General features: G+C 43.6%; 1 protein-coding gene across 10 annotated transcripts; it reads right to left on the minus strand.

Moving 5' to 3' along the window:
• Positions 1-11,260: 11,260 nt before the first annotated feature.
• On the minus strand, positions 11,261-24,993 carry LOC123131964 (vacuolar protein sorting-associated protein 8 homolog). 10 transcript variants are annotated; one of them, XM_044551700.1, is made up of 22 exons: positions 23,463-24,991; positions 21,469-21,762; positions 21,125-21,367; positions 20,876-21,008; positions 20,643-20,782; positions 19,925-20,558; positions 19,339-19,403; positions 19,158-19,259; positions 18,818-18,960; positions 18,234-18,289; positions 17,247-17,893; positions 16,955-17,145; positions 16,546-16,837; positions 15,246-15,614; positions 15,049-15,158; positions 14,015-14,345; positions 13,067-13,471; positions 12,456-12,693; positions 12,311-12,351; positions 12,023-12,181; positions 11,660-11,786; positions 11,261-11,576 (listed from the first exon to the last, which is right to left on the minus strand). In XM_044551700.1, the coding sequence occupies exons 1-19, from the start codon at positions 24,894-24,896 to the stop codon at positions 12,326-12,328; spliced, it is 5,853 nt and encodes a 1,950-aa protein (XP_044407635.1). In that variant the 5' UTR covers positions 24,897-24,991; the 3' UTR covers positions 11,261-11,576; positions 11,660-11,786; positions 12,023-12,181; positions 12,311-12,325. The 10 variants fall into 10 exon arrangements, with proteins under 10 accessions (XP_044407635.1, XP_044407629.1, XP_044407630.1 ...); XM_044551694.1 differs by having other exon boundaries at positions 11,660-11,789; XM_044551695.1 differs by having other exon boundaries at positions 12,282-12,351.
• Positions 24,994-25,213: the final 220 nt, after the last annotated feature.

Here is a 25,213-nt window from a genome sequence, read left to right on the forward strand (position 1 = left end):
GAGCCTCGTGATGAAGGGACCATAGATAGGACACTTGCGCTCAGACACGGCAGATAGAAGTTCAGACCACATGACATGAGAGATATCCAGGCTCTCGCCAGTGTTTGCTTCCTTCTCATGCTGACAGAAAAGGAGCATGTCCACGAGGTAGGAGTGGACCTGATCCAGATTCCCAATGCGAGGGAAGAGAGTCTCACGGAATATGCGATGAAGAATGTCCAGATATGGACACAGCTCATAGGTCTTCTTTTCAGTGACAGGGTGAACCTTCACAGTGCAGTAGGGCCAAAGAGCTTGCTTGTGGGTGGATGTAGCATTGCGGTGAGGACGGAAACCGATAGGAGTCTCAAGCCCGTAATCCACCACATCAAGTAACTCCATGAACGCCCGCCACTTGACGGAAAGCCGCTTGCCATTGGTCATCCAAGTCAGAGTCCTGTCGCCATCTGTTCCAAGATGGACGGTGGCATAGAATTGAGCCACCAAATGCGCATTGAAATCCTTGTTGAACTGCATGATCCTGAGAATGTTCAGCTGAGTGCACATCTGAAGGGCTTCTCCAAAGTACTCTGGGTCCTTCTCCATAGCATCAGTGTCAATGGAGCGAACATCAACAAAAAGATTCTTCTTGGCCTTGATCACATCAAAGTAGATGCCAAACTGAAAACGGTTCCAGAACGGGCGGTTGACCAAAGTGGGTTCTTGGTCCACCGCATAGGGGTTGCGGCGACGCTTCTCCCAAAACTCCTTGTTTGTCATCTCAGTCACAGTCTTCCCTTTTGGCTTGTTGGCGGCTCGCTTCGATTGCTGAGGAGGTGGAGGAACACTTGCAGAAGCACTTGCTGGAGGTGGTTGGGTGCTCGAGGAACCACCTGCAGGCTCTGAGGTGCGGTAGCGTTTGGAGGTGGCACGCCCGGGGTTGATACGGCGACCTTGCTGCTCGGAAAGGTCATCACCTGGAGCCAAACACAAAAAGACGCAAAACAACCAGAAGAAACGAGCATAAGCCAACAAACACAACAAAAAGATTAAGGTAAGGTAGGAGAATGATGGAACTTGGCATGCAGCGGTAGTATCGTGACCTGCCCGCGGTAGTACCGCCCCAAGCGGTAGTATCGCCCCAAAGGGAGCGGTAGTACCGCTCTAGGTCAAGCGGTAGTACCGCTCCAAAGGGAGCGGTAGTACGGCTTGAGGCGGATAAACAACAGTTTCATAGCCTAGATTTAGCACGAGGCAATGAAACAGTGGTTTCCTACTACCGTGGTCAGATCCGGCACTACCGGCCTACCAAATTCAAAAATAATCCTACCAAACACTAATCTAGACTGTCTAGTTGCCTTCTCCAACCAACTCAAGCCTAGATTTAGCCAAAAATCTAGAGATGCAACCACCATTGCCCCTAAAGCACAAGAACTGAAAGCAAGACCAAAAGAGAGAAGGAACGGGGGCAATACCGGCATCCATGGCAAGAGGACGAGGTGGGGATCGACTCCATCGAAGGAAATGGAGAGGAACGCCCCGGAGGAGGAGATCCACCGGAGCCCTTCCGCGGCGGAACGGTGCTGGAGAGAGGGAGAGACACGAGGGGGCGAGCGAATGGGTATGGGGGAGAAGAAACCTCCCCCTGCCCCGATATAACCCCCTGGCCCCGCCCCGCAGCGATAGTACCGCGCTGAGGAGCGGTAGTACCACGCTGGTGGGGCGGTAGTACCGCTTAGAAGCGGTAGTACCGTCCACCACTAGCGGCAGTACCGCTCACCAACAGCGGTAGTACCGCCCAGCACGCCACGACAACTAGACTACATGGCTTAGCTCAAAAGAAGGCAGAAAAACCAGCAACGAAAAGCAAAAGGACACACCAGCAAAAGGCCAAGAACCCCTCTTCAAGAGAGGGCGGTGGCCAAAGCCACCTATGTTTGAGTCAAGAGGTATGGTGCCGCGAAGATTTTAACCTTAGGCCCATGACCAAAACTCGTCTTTTAAGCACAAGTGCCATCAACAATGGCTAAAGTGAAAGACTTGATCAATTTATGCATAATGGGGGGAGGGAGAGTTCATTGAGAGAACAACACTCCCCCTATTCCCATGCCTACACCTAAACTAGACAACAAATTGAGCATGGTAGGGTGTGCACGGGTTCAAGCCACATTGCTCGAGTCAATGATATTTAGCTCATGCCTTAACTCGCGAAATCTTGCTTCATCCAAGGGCTTCGTGAAGATATCTGCAAGGTTGTCATGAGTGTTGACATAGTTGAGCTCGATCTCTCCTCGCCTAATGTGATCCCGGATGAAGTGATACCGAATCTCAATATGCTTCGTCTTGAAGTGTTGCACCGGGTTGAGAGAAATCTTGATGGCACTTTCATTGTCACACCAAAGAGGCACTTTGTCACAAGTGACACCGTAATCCTTTAAAGTTTGCCTCATCCATAAGAGTTGTGCACAACAACTACCGGCCGCAACATACTCCGCTTCGGTGGACGAGAGAGACACACAACTTTGCTTTTTGGAAGACCAACTTACCAAAGAGCAACCAAGGAATTGGCACCCTCCGGAAGTGGACTTCCTATCCACTTTGTCTCCCGCCCAATCGGAATCCGAGTACCCTACAAGCTTGAAGTTTGATCCTCTTGGGTACCATAAGCCAAAGTTTGGGGTATGAGCCAAATATCGAAAGATTCATTTGACCGCCACATAGTGACTTTCCTTAGGTGCGGCTTGAAACCGTGCACAAATTCCCACACTTAACATGATGTCCGGTCTAGATGCACAAAGGTAAAGCAAGGATCCAATCATGGAACAATATACCTTTTGATCCACCACTTTACCATTGGGATCTAAGTCAAGTTGGCACTTGGTGGGCATTGGGGTGGAAGCCGGCTTGACGTCACTTAGCTTGAATCTCGTGAGCATGTCTTGAGTGTATTTGGATTGATTGATGAAGGTTCCTTCTCTTCTTTGTTTCACTTCGAACCCTAGAAAGAACTTCAACTCCCCCATGGAGGACATCTCGAACTTTGAGGTCATGAGAGCGGCGAATTCCTCATTGAAAGCTTTGTTAGAAGAACCAAAGATAATATCATCAACATATAATTGGCACACAAACAACTCCCATTTGACCTTCTTAGTAAAAAGAGTGGGGTCGATTATCCCAACTTCAAACCCACAGTCTTGTAACAACTCGGTAAGGTGGTCATACCACGCACGTGGGGCTTGTTTAAGGCCATAGAGTGCCTTATCGAGTTGATACACATGATCGGGAAAGTAAGGATCCTCGAACCCGGGGGGGTTGCTTGACGTATACCAATTCATTAATGGGACCATTAAGAAAAGCACTCTTCACATCCATTTGATGTAACTTAAAGTTATGATGAGAAGCATATGCAATCAACATGTGAATGGATTCAAGACGAGCGACGGGAGCAAAGGTTTCACCGTAGTCGATACCCTCGACTTGGGAGTAGCCTTGTGCTACCAAACGAGCCTTGTTGCGAATGATAATCCCATGGGAATCTTTCTTGTTCTTGAATATCCACTTGGTTCCAATGACATTGTGGTTCCCCGTTGGCCTTGGCACCAATCTCCACACTTTGTTGCGCTCGAAGTTGTTGAGTTCTTCATGCATGGCATTGAGCCAATCCGGATCTTCTAGCGCCTCATAGACCTTGAGAGGTTCCACACAAGAGACAAACGCGTGATGCTCACAATAATTTGCTAATTGTCTACGAGTGCTTACCCCCTTTCTTAAGCTTCCAAGCACATTCGTCATGAGATGATCCTTGGTGGAGAGCTTGGAAGCAACCTTGGCGGCACAACGCTCTAATTCCTCCTCGGTGGAGAGTTGAGGAGCGGTTACTTGATCATCTTGAGCGTCGTCATGAACTTGTTCTTGGTCTTGAACTTGCTCGGGGGAGGGAACTTGACCTTGGGCATCACTTGGTGTGTCAACACCATCTTGAGTAAGATCTTGCCCTTGGTCTTGTTCATGAGGTTGAGGGCCTTCACATTGTTCTTCGGAAGCGTGTGGGCCTTGGGTTGGTGATGGCTCCACTTGAGTGGAGCATTGTCCTTCTCCTTCGTCCACAAGGGGCTCCTCAATGGGTAGGATGAAACCAACACCGATTCTTCTTATGGCTTGAGGAAGAATTTCATCACCTACATCACAAGAGCCACTTTGCTCCACTTGGGAGCCGTTATTCTCATCAAACTCCACGTTACACGTCTCCTCAATAAGTCCCGTGGATTTATTGAGGACACGGTAAGCATGAGAGTTTGTAGCATAACCAACAAATATGCCCTCATAAGCTCTAGCCTCAAATTTAGACAACCGAACACCTTTCTTGAGAATGAAACACTTACACCCGAATACCCGGAAGTACTTGAGGTTGGGCTTGTTACCGGTGAGTATCTCATATGGAGTCTTGTTCAAGCCCTTGCGGAGGTAGAGCCGATTGGATGCGTGACACGCGGTGTTGATGGCTTCGGCCCAAAAGTTGTACGGAGACTTGAACTCCGCCATCATGGTCCTTGCCGCATCCATCAATGTCCGGCTCTTCCTCTCCGCAACACCGTTTTGTTGAGGGGTGTATGGTGCGGAATATTGATGCTTGATTCCCTCATCACTAAGAAATTCATCCAAGGTGTAGTTCTTGAACTCGGTGCCATTGTCACTTCTTATTGTCAAGATCTTTGCATTGTGTTGACGTTGTGCTTCATTTGCAAAGTCAATGACGGTTTGTTGGGTCTCGCTCTTCCTCTTGAAGAAATACACCCACGTGTACCTTGAGTAGTCATCCACAATCACCAAGCAATACTTCCTACCTCCAAGACTATCGAAGGATGGAGGCCCAAAGAGATCCATGTGAAGGAGCTCCAAAGGCCTTTTTGAATAAATGATAGTCGTGGGAGGGTGAACCTTCTCATGTAGCTTTCCTTCGATACAGGCACTGCAAGCACGATCTTTAGCAAAGCTAACATTCGTTAGTCCACGGACATGGTCCCCCTTTAGGAGACTTTGCAAATATCTCATATTGACATGGGCTAAACGGCGATGCCAAAGCCATCCCACATCAACTTTAGCCATTAGGCATGTCGCGGTCTTAGTGGGTCTCTCCGAAAAGTTAATCACATATAGACCGTTCTCGACATGCCCAACAAAGGCTACTTTAAGAGTCGTGTTCCACAAGAGGGCCACGGTATCGATATCAAAGAAAGTGGCAAAACCCATGATTGCAAGTTGACGAACGGAAAGTAAATTGTATGCAAGGGACTCAACAAGCATGACCTTCTCGATCATGAGATCATGAGAGATGACAACCTTGCCAAGTCCCAATACCTTAGAAGATGAGGCGTCACCCCACTCGACATTGGTGGGCATAGATGGAACCTTGTGCACGTCCACCACCAAGTCCTTGCTTCCGGTCATATGATTTGTAGCTCCGCTATCGAGCAACCATGATCCACCACCGAAAGCAAACACCTACAAGAGATCAATGCTTGGTTTTAGGTACCCATTTTGTAATGGATCCTTTGATGTTAGTAACAAGGGTCTTAGGAACCCAAATAGACCATTCAATGTGCTCATGAAGAGAACCAACAAATTTGGCATAAATATGCCCATCACTAGCTCGGCATAACACATAAGAAGGATTAAAATCGCCGGCTTTGTTGGGAGAGGTGACATTGCCCTTCTTGACTTTGTTCTTCTTCTTCTCCTCGGGGACACTCTCTCCCGCCCTCACAAAGGTTTGCATGAGGGGAGGAGGTCGTTTGGTCTTGTCATTCTTCTTCTTGTTCTTGGAGTCGGGGACGTACCCAACCCCTTCCTTCGCCACACCTCCCTTTTGGTTGATCAAGAGATCGTTGAGGTTCTTCTTGCCTTGTATGCACGTCGCAAGACCTCTCTCAAGTTGCGCCTTCAACTTAGCATTTTCTTCAACAAGATGCATATGCTCACAACACGGGTTAGTAGCATTTGCATTATCAATCAAAACCATATGAGGAAAAGTTGCTTTCTCCATAGTTAGCTTCACTTGGAGTTGATCATGAGACTCCTTGAGACTAGCGTGAATACCCTTCAAGGCCTTGTGGGCCTTGTCAAGTATATCAAACTCCTCTTTGAGTCTAGTAAGATCAACCCCAAGTTTGGCCTTCTCAGAATTTAGCACACGAGAAACAACGAGGGCATGATCATAATCTTTCTCTAAATTAGCATGATCAACGTTGTGTGACTCCTCAAGAGCCAAATGAAGACCACGCTCTTCCTCAAGAGCATTGGAAAGATCCGAAATCTCATTGGCATAGTCACGACTATGCCTTTCCATCTTCGAGATGGTGTCTTCGTGAGCCTCGATCATGTCATTGGCCTCACCAAGTTGTTCCAAGAGAGCAACAAAGTGCTTCTTGGATTTTTCCTTGAGTTTGCCCATAAAGGCCTCAAACTCGTTAGCCTCCACATTAGCTCCCTCAACTTCATTAATGCTATCCGATGGGGAAGGATGATTAATGATGGTAGTTTTGATGTTGGAGGTTACCTTGTTGGTGGCTTTAGCCATGAGGCACTTGGCGTTGATGCTCTCGTTGGGTGAGTCGAAGAGAGACACTCGTGACATTGTTGCAATGGGAACGGAGGCCATGGCAACCGACTCATCATCTTCATCATCGTCATCATCCTCATTGTACTCTTCTTGCACAACCAAGGCCTTGGGAGGAGTCTTCTTGGTGAAGTTGTTCTTGTTGGGGAACGACTTGGCCTTGTCCTTTCGGATGAGTTTGCCACCATTGTCTTCCCTCTTCTCATACGGGCATTCCGCAATGAAATGACTCACGTTGTCGGAATTGTAGCAAGTCCTAACACGTTGCTTGCCCCTTGTGCCACTCGAGTTGTTTTTGCTAAAGTTGGGCCTCGAGTTTTTCTTGCTCCAAAATTGCCTTGAAGCAAGTGCCATGTGTTCATGATATGCATACTTTGTATCTTCGGGGTTGCTCTCTTCTTCTTCCTCTTCTTCTTCTTCCACGGTGAGCTTGGCCTTGAATGCAAGGTTAGGCTTCTTTGCCCTTTGAGAACGGAGCACCGCATTGTCGGCGGTCTTGTCCAAAATGTTCATGGCCACAAACTCATCCAACACTTCGCTTGAGGTCAAAGTGTGGAAGTCCCGTCTTTGGCGGATGACGGAGGACATGGCCTTGTGGTAGGGCATCATTGCCTTGAGGAATTTGCGCTTGATCCAATTGTCATCCGTGTCCCTGCTCCTGTGATCTCGTAGTGAGACCGCGAGTTTGGTGACTCTCCGATAGAGCTCACGAGGTTCTTCATCTTCCTTCATTGCAAACTCATCGGCCTCATCTTGTACCACTTCATAGTTGGAGCGTTGAATGCTTGCGCTTCCCTGGTAGAGAGACACGATACACTGCCATGCATCTTTGGCCAAGGCGAAGGGACGAAGATGAGGTAGGTCTTCGGGTGGAATTGCATCTTGAATGATGAAGAGAGCATTCTCATTGAATTGATTGTCCGCGGCTTCTCGAGGAGTGAAGTTGCTTGGATCATGTGGGTAGAAACCTTCTTCAATGATTCTCCAAAGGTTAGTGTTCACATGATTCAAATGACGTTTAAAGCGGTAAACCCAAGAATCAAAATCCTCATTTTTCACAATCTTAGGAGGAGGACCGGCATGATTCAAATGAGTAGAAGGAACCGGTCCACCATAAACAAGTGGTGGTTCCACATGGGCAAAGATGCCGGTGCCATTCTTGCCACTAGAAGAAGGAGCATTTTCAATACTAGCTTCCCCCTTGTCGGGGGTAGCATCCGACACCTTGTTGGCGGGATCCCCCACTTTCAATGGTGCGGTGGATAGTTTAAGCCCCTCAAGAAATTTAGTAAACATGCTTTCAACTTCGGTAGTCATGGAGGTTTTCAATGTCTCCAAGGCTACATTGAACTCCTCACGAGAGACCGAAGTTCCCCCATCGCCCGTAGACGAGATCGGATTCACACCGGAGTGTTCGTCCACACCGTCTACAGTATCAACCATACTCTTTGGACGGTAAAGTCCTTAATAAAGAGACGAGGCTCTGATACCAATTGAAAGGATCGATATGGTTGACTAGAGGGGGGGTGAATAGGCAACTACCAATTTTTAGCTTTTCTTAACCAAATTAAACTTTGCATCAAAGTAGGTTGTCTAGATGTGTAACTAGGTGAGCAACCTATATGATGCAACAACAATAAGCATACAAGCAAGCAAGGGAACAAACACTAAAGAGCTTGCACAAGTAAAGGTAAGAGATAACCAAGAGTGGATCCGGTGAAGACGAGGATGTGTTACCGAAGTTCCTTCCTTTTGAGGGGAAGTACGTCTCCGTTGGAGCGGTGTGGAGGCACAATGCTCCCCAAGAAGCCACTAGGGCCACCGTATTCTCCTCACGCCCTCACACAATGCAAGATGCCGTGATTCCACTATTGGTGCCCTTGAAGACGGCGACCGAACCTTTACAAACAAGGTTGGGGCAAACTCCACAACTTAATCGGAGGCTCCCAACAAGACCACGAAGCTTCACCACAATGGAATATGGCTCCGAGGTGACCTCAACCGTCTAGGGTGCTCAAACACCCAAGAGTAACAAGATCCGCTAAGGATGAGTGGGGGAATCAAAAATCCCTTGGTGGAAGTGTAGATCGGAGCCTTCTCAACCACTCCCGAGCAAATCAACAACTTTGATTGGCTAGGGAGATAGATCGGGCAAAGTGAAGCTTGGAGTATTTAATGGAGCTTGAGCAATAAATGGAGCTTGGGCAATAATTGAAGCTTGGGGTGGAAGAGGTAAGTCAAAGGGGAGGAGGAAGACACCCTTTTATAGTGGGGGAAACAAACCAACCGTTATCCCCCACTCAGCCCCGCAGAGAGCGGTACTACCGCGGAGGCAGGGCGGTACTACCGCTCATAAGTGGTACTACCGTTCCCCCTCAGCGGTACTGCCGCGCCAGAAGAGAAGGGGCTGGGGCTGGGACCCAGAGTGGTACTACCGTGGAGGCAGGGCGGTACTACCGCTAATAAGTGGTACTACCGCCACTACTACCGCAACAAGTGCCGCAAAACCCGATACGAGAAAATGACTCGAGTCGAGGCGGTAGGAGCACAGAGCCGCAGCGGTACTACTGCTGAAACCATCAAGCGATACTACCGCTCCGAGGAGCGGTACTACCGCTTAATGAGCTTCAGCCGTACTACCGCTACTACTACTGCAGCTAGTGCCGCAAAACCCGACACGAGAAAATGCGCACTCGAGTCGAGGCGGTAGGAGCACGGAGCCGCAGCGGTGCTACTGCTGAGACCATCAAGCGGTACTACCGCTCCGAGGAGGGGTACTACCGCTTAGTGGGCTTCCGCGGTACTACCGCTGGGTCCAGGAAAAGACAGAGAGGGGAGAAAAGAGAAGCTCCATTGAGGCGGAAAGAAACGGAGGGTGTGAAGTGGACGTGTACGTGTTGATTCCACCCAAACCATACCGAAGCGGATCCCCTCTTGATAGTACGGTGACTACTACGAAACTTAGTCCACCAACAAAGAAACGAAAGAAGCTACACCGTCTTGAGTAGAGCGCCGAGGGGAAATAATCGTTTCGTGCCGAAGAATGAATATCTGAAAAAACTCAAAGCACCCGATTAGTCCGCAAATGCATTGTCATCAATCACCAAAACACCGTAGGGATAAATATGCCCTTACAATGGCCCAAAGCAATTGATACTGCACGTCACATGATCCTCATCACAGTTCTAAATTCCTCAAGAAGACTTCATATGAACTTCTTACTGACAAGAAACCCAATGTGACTTATTTCAAAGTCTTCGATGCTAAATGTTGGATTAGAGATCCTCGTCACAGTTATAAATTTGCACCGAAAGCACACACAATTTCATGCTTGCTTATGGTAAGGACTAGCACACCTACAGAGTCTTCAACACCTATCACAGCAAGGTTGTTGAAACTATAGATGTGCGGTTCGATGAAACTAACGGCTCGCAAAGAGAACACCTGCCTCCTGTGCTAGATGAAATGCCTCATGAGGAATCCATAAAGTTAATAAGCACTCGTGAAATAGTGCCTACTAAAGAAATAGCTGATGATAAAGTGGTCATCCATCGCCGTGAAGAAATTCCTAAGCTTGAAGAAAATTATGCTTAGGAAAATGCTCAACAACAAACAAGGCACTCGAGCAGTACATCCTTGAAAAGCAAATGAATTGCAAATTGACAAAACCAACCTTTTGGTGCCCAATAACTACTTTTTGGTGCCCTATTATAGGGCTGTTGTTGGAGATGATTTAAAGTAGTTATTAAACATGAAGTAGCCCCCCCCCCCCGGCAGGATAAACATGAAGTAGGGCCAACAACAAATCGTCTGATCGACATTTTAGTTGCATCTCATTAAAAAATTGCACTAACATGAAGTAGGGTTTCGATTTGTTCACGACGCGGAGAAGAATGAAAATGGGGATAAGAGGAGATAGAACAAGCAGGGCCGAGAAAAGATCTAGAACGCCCCCCCCCCCCTCCCCCCCCCCCCCCCCCCCCCAATGTGCATGGCCCCACAGAACTCATGGCATACATGGGAGCGTTCGGCGAAGCATGAGATCGGTCGGCCGATCCAGATTCCCATATAATCTAAGGTCATTCGGAATCAAACTAGAGTAAAGTTAGCCGATCGATTGACGTAACAATATCTGGACACTCTGCAAATACTATTTTCGTGCAGCGAATACCGCACCTCATGAGCTAGCTAAGTTTAGTTTCTATAATAGGTGTCAGATAGTTGGACAGATGAACCGCCTGCATGTGTCGTTAATAGCCTTGTGAACGATATAATTTATATCTAAGTTAATAAAGCTAGCCATGATGACCTTTCCTTTAAAAAAAAGTTGGCCGGTCAAGATTTTCGCCAGCCTAGAATAATCTTGTAGAGGTGAAAATTAGGCATGTAAATGGCAAACAAGCAGCGTCCACAAGTCCCGTCTAGTTAGCTTTTAGCTAGCTCCATAGTTTATTTTCCCAACAAAAAAATTTATTGAACTTTTAGATCATTATTAGTGGGTTTAAACGGGACCCAGTTTACATCCCTACCGAAAATGCTCCTCTGCCAAGGCAAGAACTTTGGTACCCACTGAATATTCACCAGCAAAAAAAAGAATAACTGAATAGTTTACAACAGCCTTTTCAACCAGGAAGGCAGCCATATATGCTTTTAGGAAGCATAGGGAAAAAAGGAAGGAACGAGTCACTCTGTACAACATTTGGATCAAATATATACTGTATTTGTTTATGTTTATCTAACGTTGGTTGTCGTGTCTCCTGCAGCTATACATCTCAGCGCCTCCATGGTTTTTACAATGAATGAACAAGTCATTTACAGTGAAATGGTGTGTGGGTCATGTTCAACAAATGTGGACCTTGTCCTGCCTCAAAATTAGTTTCCTTTTCAGTTAGTCTTCTAATTTACAGACTCATGGTCATGGGTTCGCTCGCATCTATCATCTCACCTTCCTATATGATTCTTCTTCTAACTGAGAAATAATCTGAAACAGATGGATGACAATAAATTGCAAGACGACCGAACCTGGACGAACCATTATAAGATGAAAAAAGAAGTACCCTCTACCTTCGAATATTGTCTCAGGAGAGAAGAACCATGCTAGTCCAAGGACACATCACTCAGGAGAATCCTATGCAGCTCCAGCACATCAGATTGGTTGAAGCTTCGACAGCCATAGTGGCAAATAGTCTGGCTGCTGCACAGAACAAGGAAGGTTCAGTGCTTCACGATTGAGCAGTACGACAAGAACCCCAGTATCCACTTGTGATTTACAGAAACTGAATGTAAATAAAAGTAAACACATCTATATGCTTGGTAACAGATTTAAGCCTTAAAACAAATGCTTTCTTTTACATTCTCCGTTAGTTTTGAAGTGTCATGTCAGCTACTTCTACTTATTGTACAAGTTTAAAACAAACGAAATCTTACTGTATAATGCAAAGGCACAACTTGGCATCATTGTGATGTGCTTGTGGGACCAGGGTTTTTTTGTTGTTGTTGAGCAGATGATTGATATGGTGCCTCAAAAGGCACCAGTGTCAATTGAGTCTAAATCATTTTCTCCAAGAAAAAAGATTAAGCCTGAATCTGCTAGTGAGGGGATCTTATTAAGTCTCGACATTTAGAAAAAATATCAATGATGATCTCACAGATGACAGAAGCATACAAACACTCTCAACAAAATTACCAGCACATAAATATCACTGAGCTATATACCGTACAATCAGTAGTCTACCGCACTTGATTCTTGTCAGAACCTGCAGAAGATTTTAAAAGGTCAATAGACAAATAAGAATCCAAGATAAGATCAATACTGTGATGATCATGTTTGTTCAGTCAACCAAGAGAATCAGAGACTTACTGAATATGCTTGACTTTGGTGGAAGCCAATTCCCTGGTTTCTTTGATTTTGGCTCCTTCATGTGCCATATTTTCTGTGTTTTTTCACTTCTAACTGAATGTCTGCTGGATTCTCCCACCAAACTTACTCTCTTTTGTATCTTTTCATGATATATGGCTGGCGGAGAAAGTTTCAACGGGGGTACAGTCTCAATATGAAAAGACTTCTGACCTTTCTGGAGATTGTTCAGTATTTCAAACTGCAAAAGGAAATATCATGGCAAAAACTTTAGCTAGTACTATAGAAGTACAGAGTATAGGGCCAGATCCATTTTATCACCATTGCAAAACTAGAAATTAACTTAGATTTTTTATTAACTAAATTTAAAGTATTAGAGTGGACACTAAATTCTATATCACTGACCGAAGCATAACCAAGTACACAGCTGATATAATATCTAACACAGATAACTAAAACAGGATGTAATATTATATTCATTACAAGAGAGATATCACAAGTTATAACTGGACCAGGGCTTCCAAATATCACAAGTCAAGTTTTTGGAAAGCGCCTGGTAATAATAGAGAAATTTATTATACTAGCAGAAAAGAAATATCTCAAGATATTCCTACCCGTGACATCTGGTGAAGCCCACGAGATCTCTCAACATGATCTGTCTCGTGATTATGATGGACGCCATATGGTACTTCATGTTCAACCACGGGATACTTGGGTAGCCCATTCTCAGCTATTATAGGTGATTTGTTCCGGGCTTGTGTGTCACTCATTGAGAGACAAACTGGACATCCATCTTTAAAATCCTTATTGGATGATTTGCTTTGTTCAGACTCACAGTGAAGATGTGTTGCATGTCCACAACTGAATACTCGAACTGCTGAAATAGCACCTTCTTTAGAAAGTGAGCAGTTGCATACACAACAGACAAAAGTCTGTGGAGCAAATCCATGACAAACCCCTCTCTTTAATAAGCTCAAGGTATAGAACGAATCATCCTCGATAACTGACTTAGCTGTTTCCTGCAAGCAGGTGCGCAAGGTATCAGAGGCGCTATAATTTTTACACTACTGGATAAAATAAAGAAGAAAATAACCAAAGAAGGTGATGAACTCGTTTCACCATAGTTAACTTAACTGGTCTTCCATATAGAATAGGAAATATTGCAAGAAAATACTGAAGAAACAACATTTAATTGAACAAATTAAGAAATTAGTTCAAGATATCATTGTCCCGACACTAGTTAGATCAGTAGGAATATGTTAATTGATCCATAAAGTGTATAAGCGCTTCACGGCACTTGGTTCATGAATTTAGCAAAAAATGTAATATTAAAAGCCTTGGGTTATTTTCAATCACTTTAAGCACTGAAGCTTCAGGACAAGGGATACAAATCAACTTGACATAATGTAACAACTCTGCTCTATTGCAATGGAATATGTAATTTGTTATGTCAAAGATAATGGCCTATTGCCCAGTGATTGGTGTTTTGCAAAGCATCAAATGCCATGCATGTTATACTTACTAAGTAAACGGCAAAGGAAGGAAAATCAGTATGTGTGTACCAGTATTCTTTTTTCGTAGAGATACATAGACAGCATTCTATGTATGACAAGTTTAAAATCACCAAACTCTTGACTTCCATTGTCAGATAATAGCTTTGCCATAATTGCTGGCAGGGGTATATACCCAGACATTGCCTCAATTATCTCTCCAACAAGTTGTGAGAAAACTCTCCGCAGAGTATTCAAACACCTTTGATAAGCTGAATTCACCATTTTTTGTGAGAATCCTTTGCCTGTTGGATGTCCATTTGTTGTTTCACCACCCACGGACCAACAACCTTTTCCATTTACAACCTTGCTTCCATACAACTTTTTCAGTGGATCTGAGAAACTGCACCAACAACATAATGGCATTAGCAGAAATTGTATCTACCAGCACGATAGAGGGATATATTCTGATATGATGGCCCCTCAACAAACTAAAAGTGCAACAATACTTTACACTGCTTGACAGATATCTATCAGTATTTAATAATAAGCCTTGCTTGAGATAATTGAACAGTATTAGCTTCGAGAATGGCATAAGATCAGCAGTCAGTACATTTTAGGATCATATTCCTAGCAATCTGTACAACTATACAAGGTACAAGTAGGTTGTGATCCAAATGTTTTTAAGCATCCGTGAGATCAGACTCACAAATTAAATTCCACCCCTGCAAATTACCTCAGAATTGCATCAGTTACAAGAGAGTGGAAAGTTAATCATCACTTAAGTGAGGTTTAATTGATCCTATGTTATACTCTCACTTGTCCATGCGCAGCTCCTGTGGCAGTGCCCAGGCCAATGACCAATAGAGATGATGCCTTAAGGTGGATATTTGGACAGTGCACATGCTAAATTACTAGTGAAAAGAGAACCATATCACATGATTCACATCTGCCAAATAACATATCACTACTAACAAAAACCAGCAACGACTATCAAATTTCTAGTTATAGATCCAAATAATAGGACAAAATGCCAATACATTGCAGTGAGAAATGATTTTGAAAGAAAGTATTTATGTATATAACTATATATTGGCACAACTTACGAGTCAACCAGTTGAAACCAATGTAACTGAGACTCCTCTGGATCTAAACGCTGTGAATTCCTTTGGCACAATCCAATGGAGGAACGTAACACATCAAGCACAGGACGAGCCTGAATGAGAATATCAAATATGTTATCAACTGTACAACAGAGGATACAAATATAGTTAGTATTTCAATGGGGCACAAGAAAAAGAACCTCGCTCATGTTTAGAACAATGTCTGGTTGCTCAATTTCAGAGATACTCTTTGACGATGTCCGAGAGAACGCATTTTCCACCGAAGCGATAAACTGGTTAACTTTCTCATCTAGTCCAGCTAGAACAAGTTCCAACGCGCTCGCAACATCACCAACTCTCTCTTGCAGAAATGCAGCAGCATCTGTAACTCCATAATCTAGACAAAGGAGCAAACACCTCTCCAATCTGTAGCTATCGAAAGTCTCCAGAAACTTCAGAACTGACCTTGGTTCATACTGACACAGAAGCTGTGCAAGAAGGCGTATTTGATTAACAAAAAAAGGATGATGATCTCGCAAAGCATGTGCTGCCACTAAAAAAACTTCAACCTAACAAATTGCATCATAAAGGTCAACTTTGCACCTCTTCAGAAAAGTGGCAAAATTTGTACCATTCACCGTGACAAAATGAAGAAACAGCAATTGACATATTGGTTTGACAACAACAGTTTCAAATATAATATCGGAGTCTAAAGCTCCAAAAAACTAGAGTGCAATACTGCCCACAAATATGTTCTCAAGGAATCCTCTGGTTTTTCCAACCATGATATCTCACCAGGACTCAATCATTGTAACCAAACAATCAACTCTAGATCTGAAGTACAAAACTGCGTCCAAGGTCAGCCAAATACAACTACAAGGATACAATGATACCATCAGACTTCGAAGTCCATGTGACCGTACCTTAGTTGCAAGGAAATTTTTGCTTCTTGGTTTCATGTCATGATATTGACTTAGTGTTCAACCAACTGCTGATAGTTTGTTCAGATGAGAACATTTTGTGCAGTATAATGGTCAAGGTTCAAAATAGTGCTGATTCTACACTGGTGCCCCTCGAAGGTCGCCTAAGACCACTGCCTAGAGGTGAACCATAACCAGGCTCCGGCTAGTGAGTAGGCAATGTTTAACATCGCCTTTTGGGACATTTATAATGGTTAACATTAAGCAACTTTGGAATATTGCTTGATATGTCTAACAAGGGAGTGCTACTAACACCAAAGCCTGTAAAAAGCAGCTATGCTTGTGTTGTATTTGCAAAGCACATACTGCTCAATGATTCAATATAACGGTTATGGCAAATCACTGCACTACCAGTTGCCGATAGATTGTTCTCCCAGTACAACTTTTGTGACAATATAGTGGTGAAAGGCTCTACTAAAGTCTACACTGATGGCTTAAGGCTCCAACCGAAGGTATTTCATTATTGTTAAAAAGCTCTATTTCAAAAATACTGATGTTACAAATCTGTCAAAAAACGTACCTCCAGATAGAGTTCAACTAACTTATCAGTCATAGAAATAGGATTGCGGTCAAACAACTTTGGGAGATTTGATAATCTCTGAAGATAATCTTCGAGTTCTCCAGAGTACAGACTTTCAACAATTTCATAGTTTCTGGCAGTAAGTTCACTGAAGTCAAGTTTTCCTGACAAGTGTACTTCGATTGCAGTTTTCAAGAAAAGAAAGAGGCTGCGGTGATCAGAATGAAGCTCTGCCAATATTTGCTGGATCTCATCATGAAAATGATCAATGACCAAGACAAATGCACACTCCCTAAGAAAATGAAAGGATAGGAGAGAAATTGAGCACATTCGGTAGAAAGACAAGCCAGCAAGTGAAAATTTAAAGGGGAAGAATATTACTAGTTAAAACATTAATTAACAAGCTCACCTGCTTAGATTGACTAGCTCAGCAAAACGAGATATTACTGTGGAACGAAACGACAAAGCTTCATCACTTGCCAATTGAAGTAACTTTTTGTTGATGAAGATAAATGCATGGTATGGTTCCATTGTATCCTTCATGTAACTATCTAAAGCAGCCAAATTTTGATTTCTGGCTGTATATATCATGCCACAGGCCTGTATAGTAACAATACATTTACAGTCATAAGCTGAAAGATATTTTTGAGCAGCAAAGCTATATTATACAGGTGAACTTTCCAAAGGTAGTAGTGACAAACCTGATGAAAATGGGCATCTAAACAAAGATTCAACACATAATCTGAATTCCAGTTAGTTTGAGGAACCACGTTGAAGAGCTGAAGAACTTCTTTCTGAGGTGGCATCTTTTTATCATCATATGATGTAGTGGATGACGTGAGGTATTTAAGAATGTGCTTGAGAACTCTTTGAGATGCATTTGCCCTTTTATGGGAAACAAAAAAGGACACAAATTCAATTATATGACCGAAGTCATTCACTGAAGGCCAAAGTTCCGATTCTTCGGACTCAGCAGTACCCACAACAACGGAATGGATCGCCTCATTTTCTAAACCAACAATATGAATGATGGTGTCAACTACACTTTGTAACAAAATATTTTGACTATCTGGGCTTTGAATATCAGTATCTTCTTCATCCTTAGATACAGATGCATCAAGAGTACTAGAAGTAGATTCAAAATTCTCTTGTGCAAAAGCACACTTGACAACTTCCAAAGTAGCTTCCGTATCCATCCATAGTAGATAGCATATGTTTGGGCATTTTCCAGAAGAAGAACTAAAACCCTTAAATACTTCAGAAGTGAGCATTTTAGAGTCCTCGAGCATGAATCGCAGAAGTTCCTTTCTCACCGCATGAAGTTGGGCTCGGGGAATTCTTCCATGCCCTGCAAAAATAGATCATGTGATAACATATCATGGAGTTGAATTGTCTAGCACTAGCATGTTCATATGTATTCCTAGTTCAGAACATAATCCTGTTGGAAGTATGCAGATGTTCCCGTGAAGAAGACACAACACCAGCACATTATAGTAAATCTGAACTTTCCAATTATAGAAAGTCACAATTGAAGCACATAGTTTTACTAACACACTTTACAATCTACGAGATTCAAGGCCCACCAAAAGCCCAACAGCACAGGAAAAACAGTCTAAGGTCAACATTAAACTAGCATATAATTTATGAAATAGTAAAAAAAAATGCCATGAATGGCTTACATTACTAACCTGGAGGAAATGCTAGGCCCTGGAAGCAATACTTCAGATAAACAAGCATTCTGTAGCTGTTAAAGTGAAAATATGGTAAGATACTGGCCTTCCACATAGCACTAGTATTATATTCTAAAAGAAACAGCAATTGCATATACAAAACTAGGCCGCTAGAAGTATCAAACAGAATCAAGCAAGTCTAACCAAGCCCTTTGAAAGCATGGGATGTTTTTTTGCTTAGTATCAACATTTTTATTCACACTCGTGCATATCATAGAGAAATCTCAGGGGAAACATAAAGATGCATTTCAAATGAAGATTCATGTAAAATGCAATGATAAAGATTCGTGTAAATTGCAATGATAAAGATTCATGTAAATTGCAATGATAACCAGGTAACTAATGCTAAGAAAATTATCAAATTCTGATTAATCAATTTACCAGAACAGATATTCAATCAGGAACTTCGGAATAACACAAGTATGCTCAAATCACATATCAATAACTTGAACATAACGTGTACTATTATCTCATCTATACGAGCAAAATGATTGATTATAAGCGAGTTTAATACAACTCTTACTGGCAGGAGTATGGCATACCAAGTAGAAGTAGCATCTTTTCGAGTAGCATTCTGGATGACAGATAGAAGTTCCTCCAGAGGTGTACGGAAATCATTCAACCCTTGGTTAAATAAATAAATTAGAGCACCATATAACCCATGCTCACGACACAGTCTGACTACCTGCATACAGAACAAGTAGAACAATATCATGCGGATGCATAATTGTGCAACACATTAGTTCAAATTACAAAAACGGTACCAGAAGATACTGAAAAGGGTTTTTTCTTGGTCAATGAATGTAACAATGGCAATGAAACATGTCTGATAAAGCTCTAAAAATGTGCCTCTTACACTACTGATGCAACTTTTATGCATACCTGATTAAAATCCAGTGATGAAATATCCATATGAAGAATGCATTGCTCGACTCGCTGCAACCATCCTTTGCCACTATAATGCTCTACTAGAACTTGCATGATCTACAAATCAAATTGGCATAAATGTATAATCATTTGCAAATTCATGTGCTAACACTAGAAAATCCTCAGTGGCACTCACCTCAGGGGGTAAAGAACCCAGCATATCTTTCAATATATATGGCTCTAGTACCTCCAGAAATATACCTGTTATTTATGTCATGTCAGCCTTTTCAAGTTATAGCAGTAATTTAATAACAGAAACATGTGCGTGCACAATCTTATCAGCAAACAGATAAATTGACATACGCAAAACATTTCTTATACTATACCACATGAAAATTAATATAAGATCCTCTAGAATATTCCTTTAAAGACTGGAATCTTCAAAAGTGCAAGTAAAATTATTCCAAATTAAATGGAGTCAGAGCAATAAAAGAAAGAAAAAAAATGCCTGGCTACGCAACTAGAGCCCATTAAAGCATCCATCAAAAGAGATTTACAGAATGCCTGCAACTTAGAACGGAAGCAGGAAAGTATCTTCCTTTGCGTTCTTGTAGAGAAAAAATTAGGAGGACCACAGGATGTATCAACGAATGATCTAAAGAAAGATGCATTAAACACGGAAGGGAGGATTGCATCAACTTCAGGCATGAACAGAATAAACATCAGAGTTAAGCAAAATAAGAAGGTTGCTAGTTCTTATGAGTTAATTAGAACAAGCCTACCTCCACTTTGGGCAGCAACAAACTTAGAGAAGACTGTATCAAACAGGATGTCATTCCGCCCAATGTGAACACAAAACTCAACTGCAACCCCTCCTACACGAGCATATTGTTCTTCTCTCTGTGTCAGCAGGGATCTATCGGCGTCTATCAGGCCATCTGCTGCTCCCCCCTTTCCAGTATGATTTGACAATGCAATTGAAATATATTCAAAGACATAACCTATATATGACAGCAGCAACTCTACTAAATACGGCATTATGGCTCCCCTTATAGAATCAACTGTTCTCGGAAGATCAACAACACCCTGTGTGTGACCGTCATAAAGCTTCATCGCCATGTCCAGTGCACCCATCCAATCACCAGCCATTTTTAGTGCTTCAATCCGCTCTTTCCATGGAAGAAGTCGTGAAACTGTAAGAAAGCTTGGGCCAAGAATATATACTGTAGCACCTCTCACTGCTACTGAGTTGTTAAAATGCCTCTCAGGATTGCCAAATCTGTTAGAAAAATGTGTATGGTACAGTATGCTGTCATCAAAGACAAAACCATCAAGAATAAAGATAGTCCTGCGAAGCTCACTGCCATCTTTTGAGAACAAACAGAGCTGCCCTTTCAAGTTAAGGACAGCTAACATCTGAATGGAAAAAAAAAATTGATTTTAGAACTGGGAAAAAGACACAGACTAAATGAATAACCAAAAGGGGAGACTTTTGCATGCCTGATCATTTAACCAGGCAACGCCAACAGCGGCACTATCAAGCTTCCAGTCCTTATGTCTGATCATCTTCGATTTAACAAATTTTGCAACCTGTACTTGACGGTCCCATGCAAGCGCAAGCCAAGATACCCGCTCTTCATCTATAGTGTTGTCATTTTTAGCCCAAGAAACTAAAATTTACCAATATAAGGAACTACCAATCATTGTCAATGTCTAAGGAGGTCTAATCTTACCAATCGGCGATGAATCAGTGGAGGGCGATGTGTATTTCCATGCAGCATAAGCAATTGACCCTTCACGTGCTCCTTCGGGTCTAGAAAAGTTCTCAATATGGTCAACATGGTCAATGTTGGTACGGAGTCTAACCTAACAGGAGAAAGACATAACAACATAAATCAGTACAAGAGTCACGGTAAGTTCACGAGATAACAGATAGTGAAAAAACTATAAAATGTTTCCATTATTAAATATATCATCCGTACCACAAGAGCGTGTTGATGCATAATGAACATGACTGTAACACCATCCTCCAATGGAGAAGAACCTTCATTGAAAAACTTCCATCCAGAATCTACTCCAACTACACCTCCCATCATGCTCCCAAGACCACCACTGGAGGAAGTTGGTAGGTTGCCCTGTGTAGATGAGTTGCCAGAACCAAAGGATTCATCCGCTAGAAGAGGACAGGCTGAGAGCACGATTCCAGTGTTTCCATCAAAAAGGCGCTGGCAAAGTGTAGCTATGTTTTGTCAGAGCAGTAATATATTTAAAAGGGGATCAAGTGGATTAATATGTGTACAATGGAAGGAATGATGTTTTTTCATACCTGAGTTCCCTTAACAGTCAAGCGATTAATGACGGGGATAATAGAGAATGTATGCAGAAGAACAAGCCCTTTTGAATCACCAGTGATGGCTTTAGATTGGCGGATAAAACAAACATGCACTACAGCTCCTGTATGTTCACCATATATAACTTTTGCTGCAGTAGCCTTCTGTACATCCCAAATTGTCATATGACCATCACCATATCCTACTAGCAGAAGATCCCCTTGTGGGTTAAAGCACATGGCAGTCACTGGTGATTGGGTTTTCTCACCTTGGTTCCAAAAGAACTGCATCTGAAATAATAAAAGCAATCTTTACAGACCGAAAAATCAAAGTGACATACAATTCCCAGGACATCAGAACCACTAATCTACAACAACTGTCCTCATTTCAAATCATAACCAGTATTAGGGTTTTATTATGTTCCACATTTGAGTTCATCCAACAAGATTTTTGAATAGCAAATGGCTACAGGCTTATAAGATTAGTAGCTATATGTGCAGCCACTGAATTATTATATGACTGGCAAACACATGAAATGTGCAGTACACCCCAATCCAGGAGATTACTTTTCAAGTTCATGTACTATCTTGGAAAAATATTAATTTTCAGCAAGCAAGCAAGAGAAGAGAACACAAGGTTTAATTGTTCAGAGATTAATTGGTGAACTGTGGAACAAGAAGTTAAAAGTGCCTTGATGATTTGGGTGAGCAAAACATTAAAAAAAAACAGTTTCTTCTGGTTCCTTGTTTATAAAAGAACATAGAGATGTATCATAATCATCTGAAACATCTGGATGCATCTAACTATTTCTACCATTTATGTATGGCATGGCAATCAATGCCACACAATCAATCAGCTTTTTAAATAGAAATTATGGCAAATCAATCAAAGTTGGCATGATTAGATTCTGGCACAAAGGAATAGTTGCTTTAAATGTATGAATATTTGAGTAAGGAGCCCTTGTCTTCTTTTGTTGCCATCAACTGCTAAAGACTATAAGTGGGCCCCACTATGAAGGATGTGGTACTGTTTGGCCTATTTTCCACAGCCTTGCCTTAGTGAACTTTGGACATAAGTATGAGAACAGGGAATAGGCGACACAAAAAATTTAGTGTGTACATAAACCCCACATGGTCAACTTCTGGCAACACCATAAAGCACGCAAATCTGACAGGGTGATGCACAAGTCCTGCTGACAGTACCAATGTACAGCAACAGATAAGTATTTTTTATATATTATGTGCTGCATGTAGTGTTTTCTTCTTTATTCCCTATTAAACAATCAGATGGATTACCGAAAATAACAAGCTCCAGTGTGTAGATTTATTACAATGTGTTACTGTCACTGATGCATAGCATAGCAGCAACTGGAATTTCAGTCATGTTAATAGGGCTCAGATGACAAATGAGCCACTTGAGCAGATTCCTTGTGGGGACCTTATCCTACCTCTTGTTTCTGCTCCAAATCTAAGATTCTGTATGCTTTTGAAATTCTACCTAAATGTCATGTTTGTATTCAAGTCTCGCATACTAGGGCAGTAATGGGAACACCAGATGTTTGCACATCAAGTTCAATATCATTATGTGCAACACACTGAATCTGGATTGACTTAATTATACAAGATGTAAGTGCAACCCCGATCACAAGACTTATTTCAGAATGATGGTGCACAAATACAATGTATGGTCATCCCAGTAAAATTGGTATGACCACATCTTTTTTCCTCTCAAATTTCTCTTCAAGTCAAGGAAGGTGTGAAGTCCGGCAAACTGTAACACCAAGTGATGCCTACAACTCTTGCAAAATTGCGACCCCAAGTAGTGTCTATGACTCAGTGTTATCTAATGAATCATCTTCAAGTCTATACCACATAACCACATAATACTGAAACATCTTGAAGTCCAACATGTGAAGCATACCACTGAACCATATAGTGTATTGACCAAAACAAGCAATATGCACACCAGCACCAAGGAGGCAATGACTAACCTTTGCATCTGTATCATCAGCTTGATGGATGGAGTATTTGCTTGGGACGATGATAACAGATCCAGTGGACATGCCCATGGCAATATAGCTCCTATGTACTGCTAAGACCTGGGGAGAGCCATGGTCCTGTCTAAAAGACGGAGATGCCATGGCACGAGTTATTGGGTTGTCCACCTCAATCTGCATGTAACCAATAGCTGGTTGCCCCTTCCCAATCCCCTCCAGGTGCATGGGTTGCGCTGCTGCTCCCTCCTCCCAGTGCTGCCCAAATGAGGCCTGTCTCTTCTCAAGCTCCTCAGCCCGCTCCAATGGTTTCATCGGTACCTTCGGCCTTTTCTCCGCATTTTTTTCAGCCATCCTGCTGATCTCCAACCTCTCTTCGATCACCTGATCAATGATGCGCTCAGATTCTAGTTGCTCTTCCAAATCAGTGTCAGAACGTTCAACTTCCAGACCATCATCAGTCTTTTCCTCGGAAACTGACCCATCTTGATCCACAATCTCACCAGCTTCCGCTAAATTTCCGTCACTAAGTTGCTCATCACTATTTTCTTCATCAACAAGCCCAATTTGATTCCCAACTTGATATGTTTCTGCCAAATTCTCGCCCCCAAGTTGCTCCTGCTCATTGGCATTCTCCACAGCAACAGAGTCGACATTGCCTAGGTCTACCAATTCGGAGGGCTCGAAATTCTCTTCAGTCCCAACTTCCCCATGCTTGTCCTCTGCCAATTCTTCACCCGCACTCCCACCGACAGCTTCCTCGGTCACCCTAGCAACCACTTCCTCACTGACCTTCTCAGCTACTTCCTCTGCTTCGAAATTTCCAGCGGAAAGGATCCCCTCCGAGGCTTCGGAGCCGGAGCCGGAGCCCTCGTCAAGGAGCTTCTCGATGGGCGCGGAGGCGGTGCGCCGCGACTTAATTGCAGCGGCGTGCGGGGTGAGAACGGCGCGGGACGCGGCTGCCGCCGCGGCCAGGGCGGCGCCGGGCTTGGGGCTGGGGCGGACACCCCGGAAGAGCGAGGGGAGCGACCTCGCCGAGGAGGTGGATGAGGAAGCAGCGTTGCTCGAAAAGGTTCTCGAGACGAGGGAGGAGAGCGTCGCCGACGGCGATGCGGATGTGGATCTCCCGGGGGAAGCGGAAGGCGATGGCAGAGGAGATGGGGGAGAAGGTTTAGGGGGCGGCGGTGGGGCTTTGATACGGGTTAGGGGTTTGAGGTTGGTGGCGGGCGTACGGGTTGGCTCGTCGTCGCCTTCGGAGTCGGAGGAGGAGAGGAGGAGCAGCAGGTCGTCGACGGCGCGGCGGTGATCGGCGTCGGCGTCGGAGGCTGAGGAGGAGGCGGGAGACGACGGGAGGAAGGCGTCGAGGTCGAGCTCCTGAGCCGGTGGTCGCGGCGGTGGCGGGGTTGCCATCGCCGGCGACGACGACGGCATGGGGGAGATGGTCGCCGTCTCGCCGAGGTGCGGTGGTGCGGAGCTTGGGAGTTGGGATGCTTTCGGTTCCGATGTTGCTTCGGTTTTTTTTTTTTTGAGAATATGTTGCTTCGGTTGTATCATCATCAGTCCGTCAGGTGCCAAGTAGGCCTACACGGGCCGAGACCATACGCATTGCGCGGGCTCGAAAGGCTCGTGTCCTAAGCCCAGATCACGTATCCACAAAGAAAAAAAAGGAAATGCTATCCAGAAACCTCAGATTTTTTACATTTCCCAGCGAACGCGTCAGCCACCCTTGGATGAGAGTGTGAATCTTA

Source organism: Triticum aestivum, chromosome 6A, assembly GCF_018294505.1.
Source record: "Triticum aestivum cultivar Chinese Spring chromosome 6A, IWGSC CS RefSeq v2.1, whole genome shotgun sequence".
Classification (NCBI taxonomy): domain Eukaryota; kingdom Viridiplantae; phylum Streptophyta; class Magnoliopsida; order Poales; family Poaceae; genus Triticum; species Triticum aestivum.

Excerpts from the sequence above, each read along its gene's own strand:
- LOC123131964 (XM_044551697.1), bottom strand. The coding sequence starts at position 24,896 with ATGCCGTCGTCGTCGCCGGCGATGGCAACCCCGCCACCGCCGCGACCA. Across the intron at positions 21,368-21,468 it reads TGACTGTTAAGGGAACTCAG|CGCCTTTTTGATGGAAACAC; the intron begins GTATGAAAAAAC and ends ACACTTTGCCAG. Across the intron at positions 18,290-18,817 it reads AAAGATGCTACTTCTACTTG|CTACAGAATGCTTGTTTATC; the intron begins GTATGCCATACT and ends TCACTTTAACAG.